A 10,672-nucleotide genomic window follows, 5' to 3' on the forward strand; every position below is an offset into this window, starting at 1 on the left:
GCTCATAATTGTTTTTAATGCTCCGACCTGCAATTGATCAACACGAAGTAGCCTGGCAAAGAAATCCGTTTCATCTCTTACCATTGCAACTTTGTCGAGTGGCCGATGATCTATACCCGGAGTCACAATCACAAACAAAACTGCCTTTTGTGTTTACACACTGGCCGTTTTCACAACGATTCTCTTCACTGTGGCATTCGTTGATGTCTGAAAATCACATTAATCAGCTAAAATCATGCAAGAATTTAGCGCTGCACTACGCTTAATCATGAAAAGGTATTTTTTATTCCACAAAATAAAACTATTAATAAATGGTCGTTGCTGGGCTCTTTTTTTAGCTTTTCCAAGAAAACTACATAGTTTAAAAATCACATTGTCAAACTCATATTATATTTTTTCTCACCAATGCAGGAAGTGAGACTTCCGGGTTCGTTTTCAAATCCTCTGTTGCAGTGACATCTGTATGACCCATCGGTGTTCAGGCAAGTTCCAAAGCGGCCGCATATTTTCCGATCAGTGCTAAATTCTGGACTGCACTCGTTTATATCTATCCAAATGTAAAGGAAGTTAAAATATAAAGTTAGGCGAGTTTTTCACACGTTTATCGAAATCAAAACTTCACCAATAATATTTTATTATCTGGGTGTTCGCTATTTTGTGCAATTCTTCAAAGACGTAGTGTAAGTCTTTTTGCTCAGACTGCCTACCGGCGCAACGTTTGCCGTCTTCATTGGATTGATAGCCGTCATCACATTCACAGTAATAATCTCTCAGTTCTGGTTGGTCTACACAGCGACCGTTTGTACATGCTGTGGCACTCAAAATTCCGCATAGACCAGTGTTCACATCAATTCCTCCGCAGTCTTGATCGTATTCCGCTGAAAATTTGAAAGTAACATCAGAAAACAGTGTCCAAAGCCATGAAACGATGAAAAACCCATTATTGTAGGTAACAGTGAGCACTCAGCTTTGTCCTGACGCCGGGTATGTCGCTCCTTCTACATTTGTACCTAAGGTTAAGATGAAATGTCGTACAACAGTAAACGTTCACTTACGCGTTCCGATAGTTGCACATCGCTCTGGAAATTGCCCAACAGCAGCAAAACATTTTCCTAAAGTTTCTTGGCCAGATTGGACACAGCAACACATCGTCCTCCGGACCAAACTGCCCAAGGGACTGGCACACATCCCGCTCTCAATGGCAGTGTAGCATCTTCCAGGAACATCCGCTGAAGACACATTGAGCATTTAAACATTCACAATGGTTAAAAAATTGAGTACCTGAAAATCTCTTTTGCAGTATTTAGAAACTTTGAGCAGTCTGATTGATTGAATCTTTATCCTCGGACTGGGAAAGCTTCTTGCAGAGCTTAATCCTGGTAGTTTTTTTATAATTGTAGAGGCTTTAAATTACTGACGCAAGCCCGGTCACCGAGACTGACAGAGTGAAGTTTCCGATTGTTAAAGTCTTGCTGCGGGGAATTATTCCATCCCTTAGATGCCGCTGATTGGAGAGCAGTCCTAAACGTGCATTGCTCAAGCGCACACCCCGAGAGTCGAACCAGCGCCCCTTGATCTTGAAGTTTCTTCGTGCCAGAAGTCACGCGCTAACCAACTCAGTCTATCGAGATATGATTGAAAAATGATCAAAACAAAATAGATGTTGAAAGTCGAAAGTGCATATAGTCAAACTACTCACAGATGCAATAAGAGGAGTCACTTGAAAGCTTGGTGTTGGGTGGGCACTCACAAATAAAACTGCCTTCTGTGTTGACACATTCACCTCCGGCACACACGCTAGACGATTCGCATTCATTTACATCTAAACAAAATAATGAAATGAAGAATTGCAGTAGTGCAGTAGATATTCATGTCATTAATGACTCGGAAAACTTTAGCTGATGCGTTTCTCAACTTTGAACTACGGTCAAGGTCGACGTTGTTTCTCACGATATTAGATCTTGTCTACCACTAACAGAGGCCTACTTGAACTTTGAACTACCTGTTACTTTTTGGCACTTGTAACCCTGCGAAGATCAAATAAGTAAAACACGCCTTCCTTTCGTAGCATTTAAGCTTTATGCAATAGTAATAGCTTACTTAATAGTAGCATGGCAAAGTTTAAAAGCTGATTTTATTATAGCGTTTACTTTTGACCATACAATTTAAGCCATTTACCTTTCCAAGGTATATTAGGTCTACAGAAAATACTTCATTCATCAGAGTATACTGTGAAGCGATGGTTAAAACTTCTTGCTACCATGATGTGTGAATTTGAAACTAAAATTGATTTCTTACTCCTAAAGTCATTTATTTTTAAAAGCAACAGTTAGCTAAAGAGCAACTTATTTAGAACTACAACCAATAAATGAATAAATTGTTAACTTTTTCTTACCAACGCATTGATGTCTAATCCTGTCATAACGGAATCCTTCCGGGCATTCGCAAACAAACGACCCATCAGTATTGACACAAGACCCTCCTCCGCAAAGTCCAGGTATCATCTCGCACTCGTTAATATCTGAGCATTGATTGCTGTTTACGTATCTGCTGTTTTTATGATCATTCGAGATCAAAATGTAGCAAGCAGTTATAAGTACAGTAGGCTACTTTGTCACAACAACTGATTACTTTCTGTTTCATGTTCTTTTTCACGAAAGTACAGTAGTCTACATTATACAAATGAACTTCGTATGCCTAACAAATGCGATACTAAATTTCATATTTAAGAAAACTGAGAAGAATGGTTGACGATACAGCACATAACATAGACTGCGATAGCAACGAGATTAATTTCATTTTTAAACATTACCCTGACGTTACTTTACGTACCTCAAAACAATCGATCACAAAATAAATCCATCTGCGCGTAGCCTAATAGGCCTACATTTTTCTAAAAGGGTATAGGCTACTGTTGTAGCCTACATTTACGTCATCTATAGCAGTACTGACTTGCATGCTCTCGGTAGGCTACCTGTATTTTTCTATTGTTCGTGTACCTGTGCAAAGAGGAGGAAGACGTCCTTTTGTGCAGTTCCCAACACGAGCGGGGCACTCTTCACAAGGATGACCCCATCCTTCACCCACAGTGGCACAGCAAAAAAGTTTTGTGCACATTACTCCAGGTACTTCATTGATGCACGTGCTGTTGGTGCGAGTCATGAAGCATGGTCCCTTTCGATAATCTAAACAATAAATGAGGACATGACCGGATAAGTATAGTAGGTCTTGGTAGACTGTGAGAAATTAACGGAGCATTTTACTGTAGGCAACTGGGCAACTAAACGTGTCTGAAATTAAGGCATCCACAAAAGAACCATAAAGAATAAAGAAATCATATAAGCTTTTTAATTTTATTTGCCTTAGCAGCATTATTGAGGCAGAAAATACTAAACGTGATTGAACTTAACCTGAATATTGCATCAAAGTAACATACTAGTGGAATATGCAGACCTATGAACTAAACAATATTGCTGTATTACCTCTCTCACACCGCATTCCGGTAAATCCGTAAACGCACGCACATCTTCCAGGAGCGATACAATGACCTCCATTCAAGCAACCAGGCCCACAAATTGCTACAATAACAAGTGGATTATTATGGTAGCGTTTCACAACCAAACCGCTACTGTGTTGAAGCTTTATTCATAGCAAAACACCATCTATAAAACTGGACACAATATCAAAACGCACATCGTATTGTAACATCAAATCAACAAGATCCTTTTAGATGAATTACAACAGCGTAACTGGGGTAACTAACAGCAGTTTTCCTGAAACCTAAACAGCAACCAATTAATAGAGGATAACATAGGCCTAATTTACCATCCTTCTTGCCACAGGCGAAGCTATAACTTAGATCGAGTTGATGAACTACCTGTTGTACTTTCATTACTCTGAAAGTTATTTGAAAAGCATTGCACAAAATTGAAAACAGTGTAGCCTACTATTAACCTGGTGAACACCTGGCTTTCTTGTTCGTTTCTGCTCTTAAGTGACAAGCTGCCGTACTTACGTTGTCCACAGTGCGGTCCAGTGTATCCGTATGGGCATCTGCATTGGTTGTCGATGCATTCTCCGCCGTGCATGCATCTGATGTTGCACCTCAGATCTACAGTATAATAAGCAAGAATTGCAGCTTTCATGTTGAAGCTGTATAGCTACTTATTTATATGCAGCTACACATAGAAAAATAAAACGTTATTATGATTTAAGGCAGCTTGGATTTTTTCTATTATGTACTGTAGTGCCTTTCATAAAAACACTGGTTAATCAAGTTGCGTAGTTTTCTTTTAAACTGAGTGTCTTTCTAACATGTAAAACATTACAACATTTTTTTTCGTATCCAAGTTCAAATCATGTTTGAACGTTTATTACTTTGAAAGTCTATGTTACTTAGTTGGACTACGTCAATGGAAAGGCAAGGAAGTCTTTCTTCGTGTCCACCTTTAGACAGGCAATTGAGTGTCTTGCAAAAGACACAGACACGTGTTCTTGAGCGGTGTAGAACCGGTTGCCTTTTCGAGCGTCTCAACAGGGCTCTATTTCGAACAAGTCACTTTCGACTGACTCTTTGATCAATTGAACATCGCAACTCAGACAGAATAGCAGGCTACACCCAACCAAGTCCAACTCACAGATCTTACGTCTTAGCCTACATAAGATGGCATCGAAAATGCCCAGTTTGACCCATACACTTATAGCGCATCATATATGATATAAACAATTTCTACATAACGAAAAATCTTCAAAATGCAAAAAAATATGATTTTTTTCAGTAGGCCTACTCTACATTCAAATATGATAGTATCCTAATGTTATAAAAATAAAATACAAAATGAAGAAAAAGTTAGTGAAGGAAAGGGCTAAGTTCCAGGAGTATCTTATTTGATAATGCAAATCTTGAAGTTTAAGAACTTCCAACAATCTATTTTACAAAGTCTTGAATTAAGTAAATCTTCGAGAACTAACCTTCAGACTGATCGGGAGGGCACTCTCGCATTGTTTGGCCATTGCTACATAAACAAAGGTTTGGTTTACGGCAGAGTCCATTGGTACCGCATGCTCCTTCTTCACACTTTGCTGCATGGAAGTAAAAGTTAATAAGAATTCCACACACCAAAAAAACAACCAGTGTTATATAAGCATATAAAAGTATTTTTTGAAAAGTCAAAAAGGCAGCAACAATAAAATGAGCTTTTTAAAGTTTTGAAAATACAAACTGACCATTAAAATTCATTCTATTTGTGCAGACACTCCCAACACCAAAAAATTAATTTAAATTTATTTTTGTGTATGTCTTATTATAGAACTGTCGTTATGAGATAAGCACGAAAAATATTCAAAACTGACGTTTTGTGCACATCTTTCCATTGCTACCAAGCGACCATCCTGGGCAGCAAAATGTTGAACCTTTTTCGTGGCAGACGTGTGGACCTGACAGTCTGTAAAAAAACAAGCGTTTGCATAATGCATATGTCAATGACATAGAGAAGTTACTGTTAGCTTAAAGCTTATCGAGCTGAAGTTACCATATGTTCTACGTGAAATAGACTAATAAATATTTTCATAATCCTGATGATGGCTTAGGTTAAGCCGAAAACGTTCGACTGCTAAAACTATTTGTAAATATGTAAAATATATTGATATAATGCTCAATCCTGTTGCCTGTCTTCGGTACAAGAAAGCAAACTCTCTCCCGAAGCTACAACAAATTAAAATACAACACTTTTTTTCCTAAAAAAGTGACAGTTCAGCTAGCAAATTGATAGTTGAAAACATTGACGTTTTTGCGGTTTCTAGTCGTCTGATTGTCTATCGTTAGACTGTTTTTTTGTGAATACCTGTATTGATCACATAAGAGATCGTCTTGAGTTTTATTACATTGACTTAGCTATTTGTTAAAAGTGCATAGAAATATTTGGCCCTGATTAGTGGTAAAAAGTAAATGTTGACATGCATGCTGATTGCTGAGTGTACCATAAAACCACAAAATAAAAAGGTAAAACAACCTAACACTTGTATGCGCCACAAACATTACGCAGTAATTATTGACTTCGCATATCTATCGGACTTTATAGGGTAAAAGACACAACATACTGTAAGTGGTATTTTTGTACTTTAGATCTAAAAAAGGTTGAAATTTGCACCGGCAGAAAAGAGTTCGCTTATCGTTTCTATCTAAAAAGACTTTATAATTCTCAACTAGTAGTGACAAAACATGCACAAGTACGTTACCACGAGGCACGAATTACGAAACATCTATTTTCACGTGTACACAGCACACTTTATTGTCGGCTGCGTAGCCGAGTGGTGAGAACGTTTGCGCAACGTTCGAAAGGACATGGGTTCGACACCGCTTCAGAGCACTCGGTTGCTCGGCAAGGACACTTGGCAAGCCAAAACAAGGGAGGAATATATGTCACTTCGCTGCTTCCTGTCTGTTATATCGCATCTGTGATCTGTATGTCACAATGGGCGCAAATAAAAGCATGATTATTATTATTCATTCTTCAGCATGGTTGTTTTCACGAAAAACTATTTCGAAATTACTTGATTATTTTAAATTTATTATAAAATGTTTGACATAAAACAGTATCCTATCGTCAACTCAGATTATTGCTTTTGAACAGTTGTTGACTACCACGTCAGCACATGCTTTCTCAGATCAGCTGAACTTGGTCCTGCTACATTTCTAAAAACAGATATTGGTAAGCTATCAAATTATGGAAGAATTATCTAGAGAATGAAGTTTCAGACAGCAGATAGATCATTTTTACATGGATTAAATGTCTGCAGACGTTGAATCAATATAAAATGACGGATTTTGCTGTTTGGGGCATAATTTCGGTCTACGTACGTCGTTCCCATTCGTCTCATTCTTCCTCCTCTTCGATTCCAGTTATAATTTCGAGATCGAGATCCACGTCTTGGGTAAAGTTGATTGTATGCTCTCCATTCTCGGTTTTGTCTGCTCTGTCTGCTTTGACTTGTGACAAGACAAACCATTATGCTGAGCAAGCAGCACAATGACAAAAATTTGAATGCACTGTTCATGTTTTTAGTTAATTTTCTATTGCGCAAAGTTCAAGGATTGGACTATACGGATGCACGAAACGCAAGCCGACGTTCTGCACTTTGAAGATGACTTCACTGCAGTCAGTTGGCTGTAAGCAAGCAGGCCTAGTGCAACCCAACAATAGCCTTCTATTTATAGCAGTTCAAAGGATTCTATCAATCCTGTAAAAATATTAGTTATTGAGTTGTGCACAGTGAGATATTGTATCTTTTATAAAAAAACAACAGAAAGAAGTTCTGCCAGTTTTGTGCTGGTAGTTATTAGCTATTCCTCGTCTTCGAGGATGATGGTAATCAAACGTTAACCGTGATATCTCAAATGGCTAAAAGTCCAATTATTGAAGATATATTGAAGTGAAATGGATTTTTCTGCGCTTGAAAATACAATTCTTTCAACGTTCAGCACCAAATAATGATAAACATGACAAACAAGATAAAGAATGATGTTTGCCACAACTGCATTAACAACAAACGAGCCACATGTTGCTACTAGTGCAACATTAGTTGTTTTTCAAATATTATTCAACTTAAATGGACCTTATTGAGAGTGTGCCGGTACCAAAGTATACTTTCAACGGCCTCATGTACACCGATCGCTCATGAAAAACGACAGACTAAAAAATAAAAAATTTAAACAAATCTTTCGACCTCGAGCAAGCTCCGCCTCAAAAGTTTGTTTCATCTTTTTTACGTTTTGCAAGCTTCTAGAACGTTGTGCCAAGTATTGTTTTAGATTTGATTTTTACTGCTCGTTTTCTTGAATAACTTTTGGGTAAATTACTTACTATCCTCACTAGTTCTTTTTTGAATTCGCCATTTCAATTTTTTTATATCTGACATTACAAAACAAACTTTTCCTGTATCAAAACATTACAAAATATCTATTGCAACGCTTTCGAAAATAATGCTAAGCTATTGTTGCAGATCGCTGAGCCAGCATGGAAAAGATGTTAAATTCTCCTGTATCAAAACATTACAAAATATCCATTGCAACGCTTTCGAAAATAATGCTAAGCTATTGTTGCGGATCGCTGAGCCAGCATGGAAAGGATGTTAAAAATCTCCTTTTTTCTAAACGGTCGCCGTGTCTAGATGCAGTGTTACTATGAGACCAAACCTCATTAACTAAATCAAATTGATCATATTTATATTTTCATTAGAATAGGTGACTGAAATGTCGATTAGCTGAATTCCAACTTCAAACCAAGCAGCTCTTAGAACTAAACATTTAATCTCATTTGAAACTATCCTGTGACATAATCTTTGTGTGATATTTTAAACTTATCAATCAAATAAAGACAGCCATCAATTGCAGCACAACAGCAGACAGAGTTCTAAAAAATGATCTCTGGGCCATCGCAAACGCGAAAATAGAAAAACGGCTTTAAAACGACACGCATGGTCAACTTCATCAAAAAAATATGTTGCTAAAAATAATATTTGATCGCGAGCTTGGGCAATACGTTTGCAATAAACCGATACCACTGGCCAGAAGGAAACCACGTCCTGAGCCTCCAGTTTCATCTGTGTGAAAGTGAAACTCTCCCCTTCGAAATACTGATCAAGTCAGCCTTTTTTTTTAGATATGCAGACAGGAAGAAAGTTCGGTCAGGAAACCGAATTGCAAAAGGAATGTTAACTAAGCAAGAAAGTCAGTGTGGTGGAAAAAATGCTGAAGTTAAATCTACATCATAGTAGCACAAAGCCAGATAACGGAAACTCAATTATCCTTCCAAGTCTTGAAGCAATGGGTGGGATCAACTGTCGACACGGCTGCTTAGCAATGGCCTTGTGTAGTCAGGGTAAGCCCCCTGCTGTAGATATTTCAACAGTCTCACGAAGCTAAAACGAAGAAATTTTTTAATTTAGTTTACATTGGCAGTTGATGCGGCATTTTAAGATCACCACTTGCTACTTAATTTTTTACGTGGAAAAATTGCTTCCCTTGACGTGTAATTTATGTTAAGCAATTGTAATATTATTTCTGTCTATAAGCAAACGTTATTTCAACTTTTAGTTATCTCATTTTGAAAATGAAAGATTTTACTAACTAACCCGTTGGTGAACAACGCCTCCTCAGAATTAGCACTTCGAAAAAAATTAAAAGCGTCATTTTATTTTGTTCTGTGATGATGTAGAAACTGATGAAACGTCAAACGTAAGCACCCACAAGTCTTTGTTATTTTATTTGCTACCACAAAGAAACTTTCTTTTAACCCCAGCAAATCATAGCCTACACGTTAAAACGAATTGCGCGGTGATGTATTGAGGATGGTGAATGGCGATAAGTTGGCTAAACAAAAAATATTTCAAGTTTTGTTTATTCACGTATCAATACCATGCAGCTAGTTTGTAAAAGGTTACTTTGGAAATCCTGCTTTCTCGGAACTTTTGGGTTAATTTTGTTGTACACCTACTCAATGCGACGTAGCAAATTCATCACATCACGTCAGTGAAAAAGTAGACTGCATTTCTTTAAGTTTTCTGCATGTTTGGTCAATCTGCACGCAGTCCAAGAAAACTCAAGGCATCAAAGCAGAAGCTTAAGCCCATATATTTTCATCGCTAAGATCATTCTGAGTTTATGACCCATTATTCTTTGAGAGTTTTTAGTTTTTAATGCGAATGCTATCCACAAGCATTGCACGGTTAATAAGAATTATATTTTTTGACTTGCTTTGAAATGCAGGCCATAGAAAATTATCAACAAAAATTAAAATTACAATTGAACAGACAAAACAAGATATTTGATATACCTAGAATCGCGAGTACCTGGAGTAAGAATTTTAAAGAATGCGTAAAATTGATAAAATTGCAAACTTTGATGGTGTTTTTGGCAAGATGCATCACATGCCGAATACTTTTACCTTCAAATGACAGAAAAGGAATGGACTTCGACTTGCTTATACAACAGCAAACTAGATCAGTACAAAATCAAATGTTATCTATGAAGCAAACTGTCATTGAAACAAACAGATATTGGAAGACGTTATCAAAAGAACAAAAAAGGAATTTACTAAATTTTAAACAAGCTGAAAAATCGAGGCACATCAAAAGGTTTCACTGGCTTTGGAATAAGCAAAAAAAGAAACGAGAAGAATTTGGACATTTGATACATCAAAATTCCAATTCTAAAAACCAACGAGATAGAAAGAGATACAAGATGAGAAAGATCTTCAAAAGAAAACAAGAAAGTCTTAAAAGAGCAGAAACAATGATTTTAAATAAATCAGACATACAATTAGAAGAAACAGACAAACTCTTGCTGATGCATGGCTTAAATTTTGTCCCCACACCCAAATGGTCTCATAAAACGGAAACTAATGAATGGTTAACTTTGCACCAACACATTAGAAGAGTTGAGTGGTTTAACGTTTTAAAACATGGCGAAAAAGAGGAAGAACAAAAAACAATCATACCGCCCACATTAAAAGTAACAAAACACTCCCGACCGGACCCAGATCTCATTGACGAAAAAATTAAAGTTTTCACTGACATGGCTACTTCAAAATTAAGAAATCTTGGAGATGTGGTCGCACATAATTTTAAACACAAGAACAATTTGGACACAGGTCTAAGAAAAAGCTTAAAAAAG

General features: G+C 37.1%; 1 protein-coding gene across 1 annotated transcript in view; it reads right to left on the bottom strand.

The window, feature by feature from the left end:
• The window catches only part of LOC145784408 (fibrillin-1-like), a 35,423-nt gene extending 28,223 nt beyond the window's left edge, over positions 1-7,200 (bottom strand). The window contains exons 1-12 of the mRNA XM_082596219.1: positions 6,860-7,200; positions 5,353-5,444; positions 4,972-5,082; positions 4,016-4,111; positions 3,483-3,578; positions 3,000-3,185; positions 2,396-2,521; positions 1,700-1,822; positions 1,056-1,229; positions 708-878; positions 404-547; positions 82-207 (exon numbers count right to left, since the gene is read on the bottom strand). Of these exons, the coding sequence (XP_082452345.1) occupies positions 82-207; positions 404-547; positions 708-878; positions 1,056-1,229; positions 1,700-1,822; positions 2,396-2,521; positions 3,000-3,185; positions 3,483-3,578; positions 4,016-4,111; positions 4,972-5,082; positions 5,353-5,444; positions 6,860-7,056 (1,642 nt within the window). The 5' untranslated portion in view covers positions 7,057-7,200. The remainder of the gene's footprint in view (positions 1-81; positions 208-403; positions 548-707; positions 879-1,055; positions 1,230-1,699; positions 1,823-2,395; positions 2,522-2,999; positions 3,186-3,482; positions 3,579-4,015; positions 4,112-4,971; positions 5,083-5,352; positions 5,445-6,859) is intronic.
• Between the last annotated feature and the right edge of the window lie 3,472 nt (positions 7,201-10,672).

The sequence above is a fragment of the Aplidium turbinatum genome, chromosome 15, assembly GCF_918807975.1.
Source record: "Aplidium turbinatum chromosome 15, kaAplTurb1.1, whole genome shotgun sequence".
NCBI classification, from domain to species: domain Eukaryota; kingdom Metazoa; phylum Chordata; class Ascidiacea; order Aplousobranchia; family Polyclinidae; genus Aplidium; species Aplidium turbinatum.